The sequence below is a fragment of the Myotis lucifugus genome, unplaced genomic scaffold (genome assembly GCF_000147115.1).
Source record: "Myotis lucifugus unplaced genomic scaffold, Myoluc2.0 scaffold_129, whole genome shotgun sequence".
Lineage (NCBI taxonomy): Eukaryota > Metazoa > Chordata > Mammalia > Chiroptera > Vespertilionidae > Myotis > Myotis lucifugus.
In genome coordinates, this window is record NW_005871177.1 from 379,267 (window position 1) to 403,879 (window position 24,613).

At 35.7% G+C, this 24,613-nt stretch overlaps 1 protein-coding gene across 10 annotated transcripts in view; it reads right to left on the minus strand.

The window, feature by feature from the left end:
* Nucleotides 1–24,613, minus strand: part of EMCN (endomucin) — a 94,816-nt gene that overhangs the window by 47,950 nt on the left and 22,253 nt on the right. For all 10 annotated transcript variants that reach the window (XM_023758409.1, XM_023758405.1, XM_023758408.1 and 7 more), the window contains exons 2-3: nt 10,207–10,329; nt 2,689–2,766 (exon numbers count right to left, since the gene is read on the minus strand). In XM_023758409.1, the coding sequence (XP_023614177.1) occupies nt 2,689–2,766; nt 10,207–10,329 (201 nt within the window). The remainder of the gene's footprint in view (nt 1–2,688; nt 2,767–10,206; nt 10,330–24,613) is intronic.

Here is a 24,613-nt window from a genome sequence, read left to right on the forward strand (position 1 = left end):
AGAGAGGTTGTAGTTTGTCTGACCCCCCCCCCCCCCCCCCGCCCCGTGCACGAATTTCATGCACTGGGCCACTAGTACTAGTAATAAAAGAGGACTTTCTTAATATCCCCTCTCACCACTTCAATTCAATGTTGTATTGAAGGTTCTAGCCAGGGCACATGAGCAAGAAAATAAAATAAAAGGCATTCAGAGTAGAAAATAAATGGAATCACTGGGTGAAGAAGTAAAATATCTCTATTTGCAGATGAATCTTGGATATAGCAAATCCTAAGGAACACACACACACACACACACACACACACACATATTAGAACCAATAAATTAGCTCAATAAGGAGGCAGGATACAATATTAATATTTGAAAATAAATTTTATTTCTATATAGTAGCATTGAACAATAAAATTTTAAAAATGATTCCATTTCTAACAGCATCACAATGAATAAAACATTAGGAATAAATTGAACAAGAGCAATCTTCTACACTGAAAACTATAAACATTATCAAAAGAAACAAAAAGGCCTAAATAAATGGAAAGTCATCTCACATTCATGGATTGGAAGAATTAAAACTGTTAAAATGGTAATACTTCACAAACTGACTTTTTCCAAACAGAGTCAATGCAATCCTTATCACAATGTCAACTGACTTCTTGCAGAAATTGACAAATTTATCCTAAAATTTATATGAAAATTCAAGTGACTCAAAATAGTCAAAGCAATCTTGAAAAAGAAGAAAACTGTTGGAGCACTCACATTTCCTGATTTCAAAAGTTAATGCAAAGCTATAGTAATCTACAGTGATGATTCTGGATAAGGGTAGACATATAGATAAATGGAGTAGATTTGAGAGTCCAGAAAATTACCCATGCATTTATAGCCAATTGATTTTCATCAAGAGTGCCAAGACGATTCAAATCAAGAAAGAATTGTCTTTTCAATAGATGATGTTAGGACAACTGAATAATCACATGCAAAAGAAGGAAGCCAGATGTCTACCCTATACCATACACAAAACCAGCCTTAAATGTAAAAGCTAAAACTATAATATCCTTAGAAGAATACATTGGTGTAAATCTTGTGACTTGAGTTGAGCAATGGTTTCTTACATTTGGTCCTACTGCACAGTGACTAAAAAAACTAGAGCGTCACCCCAAAATATGTCTCTTTGACATAAAAATTTAAAGCTGAAGGCAATTAAGAAGCAGCAAATGCAAAAAAAAAAAAGCTTCCCCTTTTTTGCCTAAAGGCAGGATATAAATTTCTTTTTACTGGAGACAGACTTTTATCAGGCCAGAGGAATTTGCAAACAAAACTTGCCCATTAGTTTCCTTTCATATATTTATCTATTAATCTTCCCTCAGTTTGCTACCCTTGGGAGGCTTACGTCTTCCTTTGTCCTGTCACTGTCCTGTCATTTCTTTTTTTAACAAATGCATTGTTTTGTTGTTGTTGTTGTTGTTGAAGATGGTATATAAGCTGAATTCTAAGTCACTGCTTTGAGATACTCTTTGTTTTAGGTTTCTCACATGATGTACGCTGCATGTGTTAATAAACTATTTTTCTTTTGTTTGTATGTCTTGCTGTTAAAGGTCCCAGCTAAAAACCTATGATGGGTAAAGTTTTGCTTCCTCTACATGACAAAAGAAAATATAGCCACATTTAACTTCATCAAAATTAGAGATGTTAGTCCTTCAAAGGACAGCTCAAGAAAACGCAAAGACAACCCGCAGAATGGGAGAAAGTATTTGCAAATTATCTACTCACTAATGATCGAGTTCAAAATATATAAAACATTCTTACAACTAAACAGTAAAAAGTCACATAGCTCAATTAAAAAATGGGCAAGGACTTAAATAGACATTTCTCCTAAGAAGATACACAATGGCCAACAGGTACATGAAAAGATGCTCAATGTCATTAGTCATTAGGAAAACATAAATCAAAATGACAATGAGATATCACTTAACACCCTCTGGAATGACTATGATGAAAATATAGAGTATTGGTTAGAAAATGGAAAATTCATATCCTCATACATTTCTGGTGGGAATGTAATATAGTGCAGGTGTTTTGGAAATCAGTTCTTCAAAGAGTTAAACATAGAATTACCATGTGACATAGTCCTTCAAGGTATATACCCAAGAGAAATGAAAACATGTGCTCACACAAAAACTTGTTCATGTATGTTCTTAGCAGCATTATTTATAATAGCCAAAATGCAGAAACAGTTCAAATTTCCATCAACTAATAAATAGGTCAACAAATATAGTGATCCATCTAATGAAATATTATTCAGTCATGGAAAAGAATGAGCTATAGAAACATACTACAGCATAGATAAACCTCAGAGCATTATCCTAAGTGAAAGAATTCAGACACAAAAGGTCATAGGTCACATGATTATACTTATATGGAATTTCTAGAATAGGCAAATCTCCAGAGACACAATGTGGGTTTGTGGTTGCCAAGGGCTGGGGGAAAATGGGAATAGAAAGTGATTAGTAACAGATACAGGGTTTTTTCTTGAGGTGATGAAAATATTCTGTAATCAGGTAGTGGTGATGGTAAAACAATCTCATAAATATACTAAAAAACCATTGAACTGTGTACTTTAAAAGGGTATGCAGTATGGTTTATGATATTATGGTATGCAAATTATATAGAGAAAATAAAAATATTATTACTCACCTTCACCTTTAACTGTCATGATTAATGAAGGAAGTGTTGACAGCAGAGATGTTTGTAAGGATTCCTTGTTGGTTGTTCCTAGTTTGATAAGATAGATGACATTATTATTAATCACAATTTCATCTCATCTGCCAAGGAATAAATAAAAATAAGTCAAATCTGGAGGTGGACTGTAATCCCTCTCTAAGGTACTGGGTAAGCCTTTGCCTATCTTTAATTTGTTCATTTTCCAGCTTCTTTTGTTCAAGCTACCCCACACACATACACACATATGTGTGTTCACACACACATTTTTTGTGTGTGTGAAAGACCAACAAAACAAATTTTTACTACAGTTTGCTACTTGGGGATCTTTAAACGTACAAAAATATTATTGTGAAAGCAAATGATTTGAAATCATTTTATTTTTCCCAACGGAGATGCAATGACCTGGTCAATAGCATGTAGGAGTAACATGTCTTTATTTTTCTCAGAATCACATGTTATTTTGTTAATTTGGTTATGACATTCAGACTTCCAAATAAACATAACTTAGAAACTTGCAGACTCCTATAATTAATTAATTTGTTCATTTATGAAACATTCATTGAGTGCCCACTCAGTACAAGGCCCACTCTTCCACTCTGAAGGGCAGCATCTGATTCTCGGTCATCTTTTTAATCTGAGTGGTATCAAGAGTAATTCCTGGCATATAACCTGCATGTAGTAAATGTTGTTGCAGATAAGGTGGCACTCATACAGGACAGGGGGCCAACAAAGGGACAAGCTCTGCCTTTAGTGAGCATGACTAACCCGTTAGATAGCCGAAATAATCAGCATTTCCTTCTTTTGTAAAACACATTAGAACATCCTTTTGTGATTAGGGCACAGGTCCCATTTTTACTATGTGACATATATAAAACTTGGTTCTTATATAGTATATGCATGCTGTATTGGAGGAGGAACTGTTTGCCTCTGTAAAGTTTATCTAATGCTTTAAAACCCTACTCCAGAGAAGGCTTTCAAGGGTAAGCTGGCTGGAGCTTTATAATTTTGGGTGCTATATAATTTGGGTTGAGGTGGAAGAGGGCATAAGGGGATAAATGGTGATGGGAAAAATAAAATAAAATAAAACAAAATAAATTTTTTTAAAGATACTTAGAAACCACAAGAAGAAGATAAGACCTTTGGAGAACTACTGAGGACAAACACCTCTAAGATGGTGGAGATTTTTGTCTACTGCTCACTCCTCTGTCCCTCACTGCTAATTAAGGGAAATAGGTTATTACAGCAATGGACAGTGGCTGTAATAGGCAGCATTTGTGAATTAAAATGTGGAGTGCACCGAGGTACGTAAGACTTTCTAAAAGGTTTTTTTCGCTCATATGTGGTTATATTTTAAAAGAAGACACCAATGAACAAAACATTATTCTTAAAAGCTAGGTTTGAGATGGTACATTGCCCACTCACATGATGCTAACATTGTAAAGAAAGTAATGATATAAATAAAGTGTCCCCTCTAGGCAGACATGGTGCCTTTGTTTTCACTTCATCCCTACTCTTTAGATTCTTGGTACCAATAACAGGCTGAATTGAATTTTTATAATCACCTTGCCATTATGTTTTACTGGCATATGGCTTGTATATTGCTTGAAAATTCAAGAGATAATTACAGGAAATAATCAGGACACATATAATCTATTTATCTATCTATTTATTATCTATCTATCTATCTATCTATCTATCTATCTATCTATCTATCTATCTAAAAGCCCAGTGACCAGAACGGCGGAACGATCAGAATGACCAGTGGCTATGATGTGTACTGTGGCAGCCAACCAACCTGATCCGGGCCCTGATTGTACCCTGCCCCCAGCCAGCCTGGCCCCCAATCGACCCCCAACACCCTGATCGGGGGTGAGCCAGCTGGCCAACTGCCTGTGGCCCCTCCGCCCTCCCCACCGGCCCAGCCCAATGGGCCCCCATCAGGGCCGGCCAGCCAGACCCCACCCATCACGATTTCGTGCACTGGGCCTCTAGTCTATATACATAAAACCCTAATAGGAAAATAGACCGAATGATGGAACAACCGAACAATGGAAAAACCGGTTGCTATTATGTGCGCTGACCACCAAGGGGCATGCACGGAACATGGCGGGTGTTGGCTGTGGTAGGATAGTGGAGCAGGGGCACTGGTTGCTTTCACAGGGGCAAGTCTCTGGTGATTACTGAAAATTCTTTGCTCCCGCTCACTGCAGTTCTGCCCGGTGCTCGCACCTGCTACTGCCGCTGGCCCCGCTTGCACCTGCTGCCAGCACTGGAGCCATTGCTTGCACCTGCTGCTGGTGCCCAGCACTGGCCCCGGTCAGCAGGTATGAGCAGCAGCTGCCAGCCCTGATAGCCCCCCAGGGCTTCTTCACCTCCCCCTGCTCCTGAGGGGCGATCGGGGCAGCAGCCGCTGCTCGCACCTGCTGCTGGCACCTGCCCCAATCTGTGCCATCAGCATGTGCGAGCAGGGCTGCCGGCAGAGAGGGAAGCAGGGACCTCGGTGGAAGGGGCTGGGCGGGGGCCCGGAGGATGGGGTAAGACCCACCCCTGTGCTCACCACAGCCTCGCAGCCCACAGTTCCTTTCAAGGTGCACAAATTCATGGACTGGGCCCCTAGTGATAATATAAATAGAGAAAATGCCAAATTTATATAATCTTTGAGTTTCTGAATCCCTTGACCCATTTTTTTAAATACATATCTTGAATTCATGTTTGTTAGAGAGAAGAGAGATGTAACAAAGTTGAATTTGGCCAAAGTATTTAACCCAAATCTTATATTTGGGTTCATTTTCAGTCTTGGTCTTTGGAAAACTGAAGAGCCAAATGGATGTACATTTCTGAACAGTGATCTTATGATCATGCTGATAATCAACCTATTTTATCAGCATAAAATATCTATAACATAAACAGTATATAATTTATTTTAGATTTGTTGTTAATGTATAAGAATTCCCTTTCAAATGTAGATAAGAATTCTACATATAACTTATAGTACAGTTCTATGTGCTAAACATGTTAACATTCTGAAGTATAAGTGCATCTTTTGATTGCAAAATTAAGGTAGGTGGGTTGGACGGAAGAGATTAACCAAAAACTTATATGCATATATTCATAACCCAAGGACACAGACAATAGTGGGAGTGGGTTGAGGATGGGATGGAAGGGGTCAATGAGGGAGAAAAGGGGACATCTGTAATACTTTCAACAATAAAGATAAATTTTAAAAATGTAAGTACTAATGAGAATTGTTATTTCTGTTAATTTTATGTGCAAAACAATGATTAAGTACTTTAAAGTGGTCAATAAAAGAAATAGACTGAATTTAATGTGAACATTAAGAGGGTATTATAGCTATATATCTTTAGGGATATAATATAATTTTGAGTCAACAGATGTTTATAAAAGATTAAATCATAGAAGAGTTCTATTCTTTGTAAAATTATTTAGTAAACTATCATTTATAACACTTTCCAAAATAACCTTTTAGAACTGTATTTAATTCCATTCACAGGACACAAGGGTTTCCAGAAAATGTCAACTTGTAAACATTTCATATTTTGTGAAAATAAACTAAAAGCAAAATGTCAACTTTACCACTTAGGAATTCTGTAAGAAGGAAAATCTAAGAGATCATGTATAAAGCTATCTCAGGTGATTCATATTCAGTTCAAACTTAAGGAATATAAAGAGAATGGATAAAAGAAAAAAATATGGAAAAAGAGGAACCCAAACCCATTTTCTTCCCACTAATAATACAAAAAAAATTACAAAGATGCCTTCTAAAAGTCTGTTCTTTATAGATGCATGTTAGTCGATTTCTAGAAAGGGAGTACATCTTAAGCATCACCACAGCTGGTGCTCCATATGGAAGAGATGGCCAAAGTATCTGGCTCCTCTAATGACCTCAGTTGAAATTGAACGTCCACTTAGCATAAAAAATGTTCAGTATCAGGGCTGAGAAATTTTTATTTCTTCATTATAATTCAGCTCATTAAAAAATTGACTATTAAATGTTTCAAAAATCAAGCTGGAAAATAATTATATTTTTAGAATGAAATTTCAGGTTTATTTTTGTATCCTAGAAGTTCATTTTATAATAATGATTTTCAGTGTCTGCCAAATGTTGATTTTTAACTCTGGCCATTGGCCTTTGAACAAAAGGGTGGTGCACTTGATATACATCTAGGAAGAGAGCAAATCCTCGCTCTCTAATGGGGTAGATCTCTGAGAGCAAGCTCTGCTCCAGGCCAAGCTCCATCCATCACCTCTGCCATTGCTGTAAGAATGCCCTTGTTGCACATTTTCCATTTTTCTGATAACATTTCTGCCATTTTCTGGAGAAATAAAATGTACACGCTTTAGAATACACCTGAGCACTATTAAATCAAGTGTCTTTGATCTCTAAACAAAAAATCTGATTGGGAAGCCTTACAATGGAAATAAAGAAACTCCTCAATGGCATGCTTCTTGCTTATTTTTTGTTAAACACTTTTATTGTGGATAAAATTACCATGTTAGCCATGAGGAAGAGGGAATATGGAATCACTTCACTATAGATATACCTCTTGCGATATTACTGTATAATCTAAAGACAGTTATTTTGGAGGATGAGACACTGTATAAAACTCCCTAATATGTAAATCCCCTCACAGGTTTGAAGTTAAGAAAATGTCTAAGTCCATCTGGGTAGCTCCCTTGGTTAGAGCCTTGTCCCAATACACCAGGTTGTGGGTTCCATCCCTGATCAGGACACATACAAGAATCAACCAATGAATGCATGCATGTCTGTTTCTCTCTCTCACCATTCCTCTCTCCCTCTCTAAAAAAATAAAAATAAATAAAAATAGATGTTTCTCTCTCCTTTCCTTTCTCTGTCTTCCTTCTCCACTCATTTTCCTTTAGGCATCATGGCCCCCCAGCTGCCTGATGGCCCCACACATCCCGACCAACAAGCCAGACTTTCCGTTTCTCATACTGCATCGGAGCAGATTGTGCCCATCAGAGCCTGCCTTTCCTTCTTCAGCTGCCTTCCACCGTCACTCTCTCAGCTGCCTTCCTGAGAGATCCCAGAATAGACTCTTTCCTTCCCCTAATCCCTCTTCACTGCTATAGTAATGGTTACTAAAACCCTTAAAACCCCTCCAAACAAATATTATATGATTCTAAGAAATTCTTAATTTGAGGGATTTTATAATGACATTGTAGCTTTAAAATAAATTGCACACACAAACACACACACACACACACACATCCTCACTCGAGGATATGTTTTTATTGATTTTAGAGAGAGGAAGGGAGAAAAATATCAATGTGAGAGAGAAACATTGGTTGGTTGCTTCCCATATGTGCCCTGACCAGGGATTGAATCCACGACAATTTTGTATAAAGATTAAGCTCCAACGAACTGAGCCACCTGGCCAGGGTAATTGTCCATATTTTTTGAGATGCACATTTAGTTTGTAGAGGTAAAATGACATAAAGTCTGGATTCCCTTCCAAATACTTTACAACAAAATAAAACAAAAAAAGAGAGAAGAGAAAGAAAAAGAAAGAAGGAAGGAGAGAGGGAGGGGAAAAAGGAGGGAAGGAAGAAGGAAGGAGAAAAAAGTGAAGAAATTTGTTAAAATCTTGATAATTATTGACTGGGAGATGGGCATATCGATATTATTTACAGTACTCTACTTTTGAGTTCATCTGAACATTTTTATAATAAAAACAACAAAAACAAAAGCTTCTCTAGCTTATTACAATTTTTACAATACAATTTCAATAATTTAAAGCCCTTCTGAAGAACCGACTAGAATTTAACGTTTGTTAACTGGGTACTATGAAGCAGTAAATGTGCCATGGAAAGGAATGAGGAGGAGTGTGTGTGTGTATGTGTGTGTGTTTGTGTGTGTGTGTGTGTACATAAATCACAGTGTTCTATGCATTTGCTTCAGAGAAGGGGGCTTCACTGTCCCTTTACAGGAGCTCCCAACTGTAAAGTCACTAAACATGTCTCTCAGTTATGCTTTACATGAGTAGATATAGAGTTTCCATTCCAATCAAAAACGTGAGATGCATTCCTGGTATCACAAATGACAGTTCAGTCTGAATTCCTTCACTGAACTCACCTCCACCTCTGCCTTTTCATGGTCATTTACATAGTGGTTAGGATTTGTGTTATTATTTGGACAGTGTTATTCACCACAGATTATTGTGGGCAGGGTTAGGAATCTTCCTATTGAAAAAACGTAAATTCCAAGTAGTTAACACAAAAACTGTGAAAGTTCAACCTTTTGGGTCTGCATGTCAAGTCAGTACTTATTTATACCAAGGTGTCAGTTAGAAAAACTGAAAGAGATAGATAGAGATAGAGATAGGGAGATGCCCTCATTGTATACTTTCTCCTGGTTTGGTAGAGAAGTTCTAGGAGTTTAAGGTTTTACCTTAAAATTAAACATTTCAGAGATAATCTATAATAATAAAAGTGTAATATGCTAATTAGACTGGATATCCTTCCGGACTAAGCCGGGACTGCAGCCACCATGGTTGCGAGGGAGGGATCCAGGCAGCCGCCCGAAGGCCCACTCTTGCATGAATTTCATGCATCGGGCCTCTAGTGGAGTGTATTTATAATACCATTTTACTCTGAGAATCCCCAAACCATTCAGGCCCAGTGAACCACCCCTCATTGGTCCTCATGTGTTTAAGCTTGTGTTTAAGCTTGGCATTAGACTGAACGGTGAATAAAGAATAGAGGGATAAGAAAGGTAGCTGAGGGAATTTTAGTCATCCATTCATCTGGATGTATGATTTTCAGGTATCTCTGTGAATTTAGCATTCTGCCAGGTTTTCTGCCCACAGGCAGTCAACAAATAATTTTTTTTCTCGCTCCATTGATTATTGGACCTGAATGATCTGCCTCATTTTATGTGTGTTGCAGGATAGAAAATGCAGTATTCATTGGACTGATAACCTCTTGAGTTTTAAATTCAATGATCATAATGTCTCCTTTTACTTTTCATTGATGATAAGGTAATCCCCTTTATACTTAGAGCCTAAAACACAATAATGTTGACATTGCTACTGACACCTGCAAATTAAAGCTTTTATCAGCCCAATATAACTAACAAAATCAGCTTGTTATTAATATAGTCAACTCTGCTGTTTAAGTGGAGAACTGCAATATTTAGAAAGATATTTTTATGATTTAGGAAGTGATAATTTCATTCTTTTTTAAAAATAAACTTTGTGTATTTAACTTTCACAGTAGGATAGGTCTCAAACAGAAAGTGATCTAAGGGGACATTGTCAAAGAATACCACCGAGATTGCAGGGTTCTGTATTCAGTCCAAAATAACATGAGTTTATAAATAGTAAACTAGCACAGAACTTCATATCAACAGGTACAAGGTCTTAAATTATTTTCCTGTGATTAAATTACAAAGGTGCTACTAATTTTATTTGTTAAAGTTAGAGTATATTTCACTCTAAGTATTTATCTTACCTTTGGGAGATGTTCCAACTGTTGATTGTGTAACAAGATTTAGTGATGTCGTTGTGACTGGTGTTGGTTCAGATGTTTTTGCTGCAGAAATTGTTGATGATTTTAATGGAGGAGTGGTTGCATCTGAAAAAAAAGTAAATTGTGTCAAAGTGGTTGCATTAAAATTTACATTTATTTTGCCAATCAACAGACTATTATATTTAAATAAAATGAACTCTATGTATATGTTGCTAACACAGCCAGTAGGGTATGAATTTGAAATTAAGTTTCTAATTGTTATTAAGTCAGCCCTGAGTAGTATTCATTCACAATCCCATCTGCTTCTCACCAATGGCGTGAATTTTCAAGATGGCTGGCATAAGCAGTCCGTGGGTCTGAAACAAAATAGTATCTGACAAAACTAGTGAGGAATATATGTGTACATTTAAAATTTAACAATATTTCAAATCAATTAAACTAATGTCAGATGAAATAATTAGACACTCTCTGGGGAGTGGATATTTTACTAATATTTTCAATTTTGCAACATGCCTAAATTGTTGGCCATTGAGTTACTATAAATCTGCATTTTCAAATGTTTTACTTCTCTAAATTATGACAACCAAGGGCACAGACATGAAGGCAATTGTGATCTATATTACATATTTACTGTTAATAATTCATTCTTTGGCAATAAAAACTCAATATTTTAATAATAATTCTTAGAAGTCCCATTAAATAATAATCTTTCAAAATGATGTAGCAGTTAATTCTGCATGATTTATAAAATATTTGTTTCATGTAATATTATTATAATTTATTCGCATTTATATAAGCTTTTTGATCCTCTAGATTGCTATTCTTGCCTCTGTGCACTCAGTGTTGGGTTGAAGATCAAAAAGCAACAAACAAATGTCTACATACTTGGAAAAAGTATTCATGTCCATAGAAGGCATTATTTTTATGTTGTTACTTTGTATGTATAGTCAATGGAGTATAGAGTATAGCATTTAGTTAAGAAGATGAATTTTGAATAACAAAGACTTATATTCAAATCCCACTGCTATGTCATTTCAGTAAATGTATGTCACTAGTATAAGTTTTCAAATTTAAATTTCATCCCAAATTTTCCTCTTTTAAATATTGAATGGCAACCGTAATTTAAAAAGTTTTTTAATTAAAATATTAAAAAATAAGATATGTAGCCTATGTATTATAATTATGCCTTTTACATTTCAAAAACAGTAAAGTTCAAAGGTTATTTTTCGCTGTACTAAAATAATTGTTTTAATCCTTTAAAATGTATACATAAACTCATCAATTATAACTTTTATTACATTAAAATATAATGTGCTAACTTCTTCAGTTATAATGAATAAAAATAAACTTAACTTTAAAATATTTCCTCTTTTGAATCTGGAAAATACTAATAATCTTTCATGTCAGTAAAAAGTAATATTTCAGATGCCATGACATAGGGTGTATTTCCTATTTCACTTTATAGCAGTGATTTTCAACCTTTTTCATCTCATGGCACAGATAAATAATTACTAAAATTTTGCGGCTCATCAAAAATATATTATAGAATTTTTTGCCAATTTGACAAAAATAGTAGGTGTGATTTTGATTCATTCACCTTGATGGCTATTGTGTTGGCTGTTGTTGTTTTTTTCATTTGACAATCTAAGGGAAAAGTGGTCAGTGCCCCTGACTTACTAGTCAGGTGTTGCATGTGTTAAAAATTCTTGTGGCACATCCGTTGGAAATCGCTGCTTTATATTTTTGAGCGCTTGGCAATGTTAGCACTTAGCACCAACTTTGTTGACAGCCAGTACACAGAAATTGCTTGATGTATTCAGTATATACTAGTTGTGTTCAGCACATACCAAAATGACAGAACTGCTTTTTCACAGGCTTATGGAAATCAAGTCAAAAGCTTTTTTCACCTCTGGAGATATACTTCACACCTTTGGTGTCACCCCTCTCCTTCCCACAATATTCATCAGGGAGAAGGAACATAGCATAAATGAGGTTATCTTCTCTCTTAGTCTATTTGTTCTCACTATCTTTCTTTTTCTCCTGTAATCCATGATGAGACACTAATTTCTAAGTTTAAATTAAGGTTGACGAAGTTATTCAAGGAAGCACATAGCACGTTGACTGGAATTTTTTTCTTGAAATAACTTCAGTGATTCCCATCTGTTGACTTCCAAAATAGTAACAATCTTAATTTCTGAGTATAATCAACATCTCTAGAGATATTTTCTTATATCTTCCCTCCCTCTCTCTTTTTCTCTTACCCTTCCTTCCTTTCTTTCTTTCCTACCTTTTTTCTTCCACAAACAGTAACAAATATGAAAAGCATGACTCAATACAGTAAAATATTCTATAATGTACCACATGGTATTACCCTTGAGTAGCTTTCAAACCTGTAAGGAATGTGATGCTTATACATAATAAATAATAAAGGACATTTTTGTATGTAGAACAGTGTTTTCCAAAGTGCAGGTTATGATGCATTTAAAGACTAATGCATAACCTGTTGCATTTAAAGTCATATCTCCTTCCATCCCCATACACTCAACTTTGAGTGGTGAGCACACAATGCATTATACGGATGATATATCATAGAATTATACACTTGAATCCTATATAATTTTATTTTCCAATGTCACCCAATAAATTTAATTAAAAAACAACAAAATCTGTTTAGTGGATTATAGTCAGAGCTTTTGCCAAATGAAAGAGAAAAGAGACAATATTAGAATGATATTGGAAATAACTTCTTGAACCTTTTGTTTTGGTGCATGTATGTGTGTGTAAATTTAAGTGAAATATGTGCCATGCAAAACATATTCCTTACTGTGATTCCAGCTAAACATTTGAAAGGTGCTGTACAAAATATTGGGCAAGAGATTATAAGATAAAAGATGACCACCCTGCTGGCATGCGCAAGGAATGCTTTGTTTGAGAATTGACATAAGAGCTGGAGTTTTAAGAGTGTTTCCACACAGGAAGAGGAGAGGACATGAGCATAGGTCTGGAGTGGGGAACTGAGAAGTAATTGAGAAGACTTCAAACAGTTATTTTTGGCTGGATTGTAATATCCTGTGAAAGGATAGGTGGATGTTTGGTAAAATTCTGGAAGCCAGGTTTTAGAGAATCTTGAACATCAAGCCAGGGACTTGGGACATTATCAATAAGTCAGTAGGGAGTTTTGGAAAATGAGCAAACATAAATTGTCCTGTAGAAAAAACGACCAGGAAATGGTGTGGCCGAGAATGAGAAGACACCAGTGGAACTGAATGTCCCCATTTTTATGTTAGCAATGTCCTCTGCCCTCCTGAAGTCAGCAGGTGAGATCAACGAGTTCCCGCCCAGGAAATGACTTGAGACAAATTACAAGGAGGCATATTTCGAACCACTGATGAGGTAAGATAGAGCTGTACTGTAAGACTTTTCTCCCTCAGCATCCTTCCACACATTTGGCCACTGATTTCCTTGAGTAACCCTTACTCCATTAATACTCATAATTAACATCTCTATTATTAGTTCTTCAGATTGCTCAACAGAGAGTATGTCCTCTTTTGGCAAGGTCTGACAACTCCTAAAAGTATTGAGTGAACCAGGAGAGCTAGGTTCAATGTGAGCTCTTTCTGCAGATTATCTCATTTAATCCTAACAAAGGCAGTGCAGTGCTCATACCATTTATGAGCATCGTTACAGATTAGGGCCCTGAAGCTCAAAGAGGCTAAGCAGCTTGCCCACATTACACAGGGGGGAGTAGTACAGTCCAAATGTTAATTCAGACAGCCTGGACTTCAGAGAAGACACCATTCACCACCACACGTCTTGCTGTGGGAAGGTGGCTCTCTGCAAAGCCACATACCCCAACTCCACCTGCTCTCTGCCTTTGTAAGGTGTGATAGTAAAAGGGAGGAAATCACTAGACAGTGTTTGCCTTTATGTACCTAGAATTAAAAAACAGATAAAATAATTCACCATTTTTTCTTTAAAGATAACAAACATTCATTCTTTCATATACACATACATACACACACATATTAGACTTACTGCTTTAAAGGACATTTCTAATCTGCTAAAACTTTATTTGAAAAATAAAAATAGAGATGAACTCAATTTAAAAATCAGCAAATAGGAACTTTTTCTTATTGTATGGTGGATAAGAATTATTCCCATTAACTACCACAGTTGAAGGTTTTATTGTCCATGATGCAAGAAGCAGTTATAATTGTATTGTATTTATTGTCTAAAGTTTCTTCTAGGCTTGATTTGATGTCATCAGAAACTATTTAAGAAAAAGGTTTATTCTGAAGTATTTTCTCTTCATAGGACATGGTGAAGTAGCAGTTCCCTCTCCTTAGCTCCAAGGCGATTAAAGATAAATTTAACAAGACCTGTGCTTTGCTTATGCCAATGGCTTTGCTTGTGCCAAGTCAGATAGTGTTGCTCCTGGGAAGTTGTAAGAGAAACAGATGGCATTTTGTCCTGATTCCATCCTATGTCCATACACCCAGACTGAGAGAGCACAGGGACACCATGACACTAGTTTCCTGTGCTATGAAAGGACAAAGCATTGTTGGGATTTTAATCAAATAACTATTTTAATTGTAGAAATTATATGATAGATTTATGCTAAGGATCTATTTACATAGATCCTAAATAGTCTTCCATTCTCTGAAGTTCAAGATAGAGAATTCCCCAGTGTTCATATATAACACCATATGGCAGTGATGGCGAACCTATGACACGCGTGTCAGAGGTGACACGCGAGCTCATTTTTTTGGTTGATTTTTCTTTGTTAAATGGCATTTAAATATATAAAATAAATATCAAAAATATAAATCTTTGTTTTACTATGGTTGCAAATATCAAAAATTTTTTATATGTGACACTGCACCAGAGTTAAGTTAGGGTTTTTCAAAATGCTGACACACCGAGCTCAAATGGTTCGCCATCACTGCCATATGAGATCTTCCTTGTGAACTTGCATATCTTGTCTTTGAGAATTCAGCTTATGGATGTAAACCAAGTATCATATTTTCAAATGACCAAGTCATCTACCCTAATCTTTCTAGGTAACTCACAAATACTCTCTAAAAGTTAGAATTTCATTTATCCTCATAATGAGCAGCTATTGCTCCAGTTATCTGTTCCCTTACCAAGTCCATGTCTAAAGTCCACTGGAAATCCACTACTAAAGAGAACAGATGTTGCTTCTTCTAGGTCAACACGAACACCAAATGACTAAGTTAGATTTCTAGAACTTGAAACCTGGCAAGAACTTTTTGCTATCTTTTTTTTTTACACTTTATTGATTTTTTACAGAGAGGAAGGGAGAGCGATAGAGAGTTAGAAACATCGATGAGAGAGAAACATCCATCAGTTGCCTCCTGCACATCCCCTACTGGGGATGTGCCCGCAACCCAGGTACATGCCCTTGACCGGAATCGAACCTGGGACCTTTCAGTCCACAGGCTGACGCTCTATCCACTGAGCCAAACCGGTTTCGGCGACTTTTTGCTATCTTACTGTAATACAATTTCTACATTTTATGGCTTAGACAATATATGAGTTTAAGGTATTTTCAAAAGATTATCGCCCCAGTAAAATTGTTCCCCTGATTCCCAGTTCAGCATTCTATTATGCAATTTAGAAAGTTCTGTGTTTGTTTCTCATTCTACTACTAGAGGCCCAGTGCATGACATTCATGCACTGGGGGTGGCGGTCCCTCAGTCCAGCCTTTGCCCTCTTGCAGTCCAGGACACGGCAGGCAGACATCCCCCAAGGGGTCCTTAGTGCTGCCAAGGAGGTGGGAGAGGCTCTGGCCACTGCCGCCGTGAGCCCGGCTTCTGGCTGAGCATCTACTACCTGGTGGTCAGTGAGCATCATAGCGACCAGTTGTTCCGCTGTTGGGTCAATTTGCATATTAGGGTTTTATTATATAGGATATGGGCATGTAAAATGCACCCCTGAAGGAGGCAGTGTTGAAGTTTCTCCTGAACTATCTCTGAAAAAATATTTACTTTGCCAGTTTTAACTATAAACATTTTGTAAGAGTTAAATTCTTTAAGGAAATAGAAGAATTATTTCTTTAGAAATATGTAATTACAGTATGTTAAAATGCTAATTACTAAATAGTCTCATAAACCCTCAAAGTACCATTATTAGGTAATATAATTTCTAACCTAGAACAACCAATCTGTAGAATTTCAGATAAAATAGGCAATTCTACATTTCAATAGTTTATTATGTATTATTTCCACTAATTGATATTATCATCGTGCAATGCCACCTCCTATATTACACTGTCAGGCATTCAGAAATTTTATATATATTTTATCATGAAATAAAGTAATTGCCAACTGTTTCATTTTGATTTTCTGATGTTTAGCCTCATGCGTATCACAGCTTATAATGAATATGAATCCACTCTTAAGTTTGCATATGATAGCAATGTGTAAATCAGGGTATTATAAGTAGTAGGAGTGTCCCTTTTCATAATAATTTGTCAGTAGTTAACATCATTATAATAATTCTTTCTCAATGGGTACCTTTTATCTTCTTTGTTAGTAAATGATCATTAGTGAAGTTTAAGTTGAAAATTTTAATTTTCTCTCACACATTAAAAATGTATATTAATCCTGCTCTGTGTGGCTCAGTAGTTGAGCATTGACCTATGAACCAGGAAGTCAAGGTTCAATTCCTGGTCAGGGCACATGCCCAGGTTGTGGGCTCAATCCCTAGTGTGGGGCATGCAGGAGACAGCCAATGAGAGATTCTCTCTCATCATTGATGTTTATATCTCTCTCTCCCTCCCCCTTCCTCTCTCTGAAGTCAATAAAAATATATTTAAAATGCATATTAAAAACTTAAAAACAAAAATGTAATATATGGAAAATTTATGCATAAAATTAAAGTATATTTAAATTGATTAATTAAATAAAATATGACACCGTTTTTCATATTTCCACCAAAATAGAGCCTTCACGAAGATAAGGCACCAACTCTTTGATGATCAGTTTCACAGTAACACACATTTACGCTAATGAGATCCTTTTCAACATAGCAAAGGTTCACATTGGTTCTCTGCTAACCAAATACAATGCAGTTAGTTTTTTCTCAATTAAAAGAAAAAAACACACACAATTACTATGGGAGGATGTACCCTTAATGATTTCTTCTATTTGCATCAATCCAAAACTTTATAAATCCTCTATAAAATGTATAAGTGATGCGCTAACTAATAAATTATTTAGCTCAATTAATTTTCATAAAGTAAAATATGTTTTAGATTTTATTTTGATACTTGAGCCATATATATATACATATATATATGTATATATATATGTATATATATGAAACATTATATATACATACATATATGAAACATTATAAGATTATGCTAAGGTGCCATATAAAATGCTGCTATAAATTAATATTATACATAGCTGGTTCTACACAATATTAAGTGAAATCAGAGTAAGGTGATGTCTCTGTATAATCTAGAACAATCAAAATCATTTTCTTGTATGAAGAGATTCAAGAAGTATCAAATAATTGAGGACAACAAGAAAAAATGTCTCATGGGGAAAAAAGAAAGAAAGTACATTCAAGTAGAAGGGAAAGTCAAGAGGGTCAAATAAAATAGAGGCTGTATCATATAAGGCTTGTAAGGGGACACTGATATTAGACACTATAAGCAGAATCTTTTGGGAGAGGTAAATGGGAAAAATCCCATTTTCAATAAAAACTTCAGAGCTCGTGTCAACTCTTGAGAAAAGAATTTAAAATATGAAGTACATTTTCAATTAAGGCTAACAACGTACTGCAGCAGGCACAAAAATTTTGAGAATGCTTAAATTTTCTAGCTGGAAAAAAAGTAAGAAGAAAATCTCATTTTTCACAGGGAGGAAAATACTCAGATCAGTGGGAGGAAGCTGTGCCCGATACAGGAATCTCTTCAGGTTGCCAGCCATCTGTGAGGTGTGTAGGGAGCGCCAAGCTTAGCAGGCTCGGAGCGTGCACAGGTGTCTCAGCCACCTGGCCCCTCCAGGGGAGCACAGGAAGGCAACATTGCATTGGTGAGTTGCTTAAACAGAAAACAACAATAGCTGCAAAATGAACCTGAAAATCTGAGGTGTTTTGCTGAGAAATGGACGGAGGTGTACAAGGCAAATGCCTCCCCTCACCCAGGTGTTAGGTTGGAAATTATGGGGCAAGGCAGTTATTTTTCCTTCACAAAATAATTGTGATTCTTTAAAAATCATGTTCCATAATGAGATGTTTTAAAATTGTGGACTCTATGATAAAAGATTTTTGTCTAATGTACCAAGTTTGATTGAAGAGTTTTGACTCTGTGAGATGTAAAAAGGCAAAGGTTATATTTAATATTTATAGGGGTGGGAGTAAGAGGGGAAAGGAACAACCTGGCCATACTCCTGGGCTCCTAGACAATTGTCCCAGGATCCCCCCCACCATGCTATGCTCTGACTCCAGAGGAACTGTGGTTCTGCAGGTCAAACACTTCTTCCAAAAAAAAAAAAAGAAGAAGAAGAAAAAGAAAAGATGCTTAGGCTTTGCAAGTCCTTTTATACCCCAGCAATATTTACAAGCAAATCCCTTGGGTCCATTTCATGACTTCAGGAAGGGGATCCATTTGGGGGCCTTCTTCATCCTGAAAGAAACAGCTGCTTTATCCCTCTCTGGACTCAATTAGGGGCAATAATACAGGAAAGTACAATCCCATGATCTCTCTAGTGGCACCTCCAGCTTTCCTCCGAACTCAGAATGCAGCCACTTGAAGTCTCGAGTCTTAACTACATTTTCTTCAGCATTTCTTCAGAAATGGGGATGGTCTCACTAGACACTTGTAGCAGCCCATCACGATAGTTTAGAATAGTGACTTTCAGACATGAAATGACACGATGGGAGGTAGAAGGCAGACAAAGACCTGGCAATTCTGACATTAGCTAACTATGTAACTTTGAGTGAGCCACTTTATCACTCTCAGCCTCAGTTTCCTCTCTACAAGAAGTGGCTGTTGAACAATGTTTTTCAACTATAAGATTGTATTACCTCTAAGATTAATTGTAATGTAAATATTGATTATGGCAAAACATTAAGTATATGTTGCATTTCTCCAAACCAAGAGGAGGCTTGTACTTTAGCAGTTTTACACAATGGCTTTGTGGAAATATAAACTTGTTACCTGGGAGAAATCTGAGCCCTGAAGGGAATTCCATATTTTTAAGGACAAAAATGTCTACATACATTTGCAATCTGATAATGTTACCTGGACTGAGTGAATTTCCCTTTAGAGTGCTGGTCTACCTACAACCAGAGAAAACGTGGAAGACAAAGTTTGAAATAGACATTTGGAGTACTCTGTTTTAGAATTTTCTTTTCAACAGAAGACCAAGTGTAATGAGATGAAGTATTTTGCATAGGTAAGGTAATTCCTATGTGAGCAGATAAGAGCTCACCTCCAATAAGCTAGTCAACTCCCTCCCACCAAGTTGTATGTGTGTGTGTTCATGTCTATACTTAATTAAGAACAACTGAGTTTTTTTTCTAAAAATAGTCGACAATTTTACATTTGGAGCTAGAAAATGATATTTGACTAAATTAGAGATATCTTATTTATCATTAATCTACTGTTATTTTTGTCTTCTCTAAATGTAAAGAAAAACTCTAGCTGATTTAAAATGTTATTTAATTTGGTCAGTTGAAGGACTGTACTTTTAGTTAAAAGAGGTTAAAATAAAAGAACAAAAAAAGTAATTTCTACCTTTTGAAAATTCAAAGATAATCATTTGTTGCCCTGAAAAGAGTTATTTAAAGAGACAAAACATTTTAAATGATAGATAGTGCTAGAACCCAAGCATGTGTAACAATAATTAAGCTCTGATGTTCTAATTTCTACATTTCTACAAACCAAGAGGAGGCTTGTGCTGTAGCAGTTTTACACGATGGCTTTATGGAGACATGAACTTGTTACCTGGGAGAAATCTTTCATGTTCTTTTCCTCTACATTGACTAGAGTCTTTTAACTACAATGTCATATTTGTGGTTGCAGTATTGCTATGCTATTATTTTAGTAGTCTAATGACTTTAGAGTACATTTTTTGTATTATTGCTAATTGTTATGAAAGTGAATATAACTAATTAAGGTATGGAAAGTATGGAAAGTAAAAAAACATTGATCATCAGTAGTGCCTCCATCAGGAATTATTAAATAAATCAAAACAAAACCTTTTAGCTCAAAGTTTTGTCTTATCCTGTTCATCATTAGAACATTAATGTGCAACATTTTACTAAAAATTTAAAAGTAGAAAGGTCAATGATATTTTAATATCAAATGATTCAGAGAAAATTTGTGAAGGGCTTTTTAAAATACAACGTCTTTCTTGTCCTTATCACTTTATTGGTTACTTGTCCTGTATTTAGGGCAACGCTGCAGAAAAATGTTTACCTTTTTTTGTTTTGGGGTAAAGTAGCAGTGAAATGGTAAATATATTATTGTTTGGTCTCACTTTTATAGCAAAATCATTAATTACCCTGATCACAATAAAAAAAAACTATTTTGCCCTCTTTATTTTATTTGCAATACACACACACACACACACACACACACACACATATATATATAGACCCATGTGGATTTAGAAAATTCACTAAGTAATTGAAGATAATCTGTGAGCAAGGATTAAATCAAGGGCTGTGTGGTGTAGGAAGTGCAGGGCTCTGAGGCCATGTCACCCAGTTTGAGCTCAGGCCCCACCGCTTACCAGCCATGTGACTTGATGCAAATTGCTTAAACTCTTTAGTTTCAGTTTTCAATATTATAGAAACCTACCCTATAGGGTTTTTGCACAAATCAAAATATTTATATATATATAAAAAGGTGAGAGGTGCAACTAATATCTGGGTTGTACTTGAATTTATCCTAATTAAAAACCAATAGGTCAGATACATTTGTTTCTTGCTTATACTATCTCTCAATGCTTGATTAACTTCTTACAGGGCCATGCCAAATGCAGTCAGTGGATTCAAGCTGGTAAAGTCTTTTTAAAAGACTTAAGCTCCACCTAAATCATAACATAGCTTCCATTTATGTCTTAATTTTGACAATTACTTCGCCAGATTTTATAAATTAGTTTTATTAGTTTCTTTTTCTAACATCCTTATACCATTTCTTTCAAGAAGTTTTGATTATAGTGGTAGAACAGATAATAAGATTGCAGGATATTAAAAAAAAAATTTGAAAGTTGTTTTCACGTAATAGAAGTAAGAGATTTTATATAGTGCAGTTCTATAGGCCCAGGTTGCTAAGATGCTGTGGGCATGATACTCCTGGGATATGTAGCGTTTTACCAGGAATTATTAAATAGGTCTTCACACTCAATATTGTCTGTATACTGAAAAAAATTCACATATGTATGCTACTATTTTAAAATATGTATATCTTCTACTGTGATTAATAAAATATAACATTTTAAAAATTGCTAAATATTTAGAAAGATTCTATTTCTAAATATGTGGGTGCCATTATTATCTTCCTAGGAATGAAATTCATAATAAATTCCACATAAATGAGATTTATCTTCAGAAAATTGGGGGGCCACTCCCTTGTATATCTTAGTAGATCAATAACAGTACAATTTTGTTATTTTGATTGAAGGCTTCATCTAACATCACAAACTGTGTCAGAATTAGGTAAATGGTCTCAAACATGTCCTGCAAATGGTTAGGGGCCCTCTTTAAACAGTGTGACTCATACTTTTTAATTAGAAACAAGCAAGCAAAGACTTACAGAGCAGGGGGTTTATGAGCCCTTAGGGGTCTGGCATATCCTAGTTGTAAGTGATTTCGGTGGATCTGTTTCTCCACAGTCTCTCCACATTGGAGATGGAAAAACTGCTCTGAACCACATGCCCAAGAGGAGCCCATTATGGATTTACACAAGAGCAGAGAAGTCGTCGTGTCTACTTTCTGATTTGAGAGACTAGCTTTTATACGGTATATTTTCCAAATTAAGAAATATTTTGAACATTTCATTAGGATGCCATCAAAGGAATCACGTGTGGTAGGTTAATTAAATCTAACACATTTAAAAATATAGTAATTCCGCATGTTGTGGGACAGATGCAGCCCCTGGAAAAAGAAAGAGCTTGAACCAAATACTGCAACAGATTATTTAAATGGTAGGCGACAGACACACTTCCAGAATATGTTCTCAAAGCCTATTTGGGAAGTATCTGCTCTGCTGACAGGGGGTAAAATCAGGAAATACATTAAAAGAAAAAAAAAGAGCAAGAAATAAACTGTGTACTTTTACTTCTCAATCAACTTAAGTTTGTCTCATTAATTACAAGTAGTGCCCTCTTGCTTGATATCACCCAGTTTTAACTAGAAGAATGAACCTCCCAAATCCTTTCCCAAATGCCAAGATGAAGACTAAGATGGGAAATGTTTTCTTATCTAAGAACAAATGTTTAGATGTATTCTTTCTAAAGGTGATTTTGGTATTTAAGAGGATGTCCAGGCTGTAAGGGATGTAAGAGAAAGAGCTAGAGAGAACTGAATTGTTCTGACCAAGGAAATGGAAACGATTTGTTATTTTTTTTACCCCTGAGGTTGAAAGGGCAGAAGATGTGGGGAAACAGGAATAAGAAAAGGCTAAGAGAGAAGGGATTTTAAGAACTGGGAAGGGTTATTGTCCACGCAGGAAGCAGCTGATCAGATTGAGATGTTACACTCTCACATCAATGTTTCTCTCTCTCTCCTCTTCTCCCTTCCTCTCTCTCTAAAAATTGATAAGCAAAAAAATTTTTTTTAAAGAACTGGGATATCTAAAACTCATTCTTAACTTTGAGTCACTCTGATGTAAAACCTTCCTTCCTTTAGTAAAGTCTGTTTGTACAGACACACTCCGCAGATACCAAAACTTTCCTTAAGTGGGTCTTCTGGGCCCCCATGAAGGAAAGGGGAACTACATTTTGATTGTTGCCAATGCAAAGTGATATGTTGCAAGATACCAAATGGAGTACAGGGTTGGAAGGATGCAGGATGCTGGAAGGGAAGGTGAGCCTGGAAATGTAATCTTCCCTCAGTCACAAAGGGTTTGTCTGCAGAAAGGTGGGACACTGGTGTTTCCTTTGAGCAGAAAAAAAGTCTTCAGTCTGAGCATGTTTTTATATTACAGGACGGTAATATCCAAGTGACATCTGAGCTATATAAATTTATTTTATTAGTTGATTAAATATCGTTTACTGGATCCAGAATTGCTGAGTCACAGTTATGCACTTGCTGAGCAGAGGATAATCGTAAATTTGTTCTATAGTAAATTATTCCAGACAGAGTTGGCTATAAATTGTTTGCTTCACAGATATGGCAAGATAGATAATCAGAAAAATAGATTCTGGAGCTATAAGTAAGCACTTCAATGCAGCAGCAAAAATTATTGAAACCTGAGATCTTATTGGTATTAAGCAATAAAGTATTTTCTAAGTGTGAAGGTTGCCTTTAAATTACAGTTGGCATTCATTTGTAAACTGATTTTTTTCTTGTTTAGAAGACGAATTCTGGTCAGAACAATTAAATTAACTTGCCTAACAGAGTAACAGAGATAGTAAGCGAAATAAGTAGATATAATCTCATTATAATCAATACATAATTAGTTTCATTTATTCAGAAAGCCCAAGAAATATGGTGCATAATTAAACATTTTTTATTAGTGTAGAATCATTATTTAAGATATACCAGAATGATAGATTCAAATAATTAGAATTGAATATTAGGATAGCATTGACATTTCTGTATATCTCCTAATATGAATGCTGTACTTGACAATAGGCCCTTATTAAATATTTGTTAAATTGTAAATATAAATAATTTTTCCTGAATAGCCAGAATCCTCAAAATATTGTAGTTACTTTACCATTTTTAAATAGAATTACCAACGGCTAGGAAGTAAAACTTGGGTTGAATTTATACTGAACATACGATCTGTTGAAATAAAAATTCTGGTTAAAATTTGTTGGTAACTCATTATTCTTTACGTTTTATTACTATTTATAAACACATCTCCGCCCTTTTGTGACCTCAACAGTGTTGAATGCTTGATACATTTTGATTTATGATTCTTTTTCCTGATATAGGGAACTCCGGGAAGAAGTTGTAGGAAGAATATGTTTTTGGCATTTTTCTTATCTCTCATGAGTCTTATGTAATATTTGAAAGCATCACACTTCATATTCTCCTGGGTGATAAAGGTTGAAATAAAATGTATTTGTTAAATTCAGAAGAGTCACTTAACAACTTAAAGTTTCCTCAAAACTCTTGTCCATTTAGCAGCCTACTTGTGAGAACAAAAGAGTTGACAAAACGAAATGCCAAATTTAGC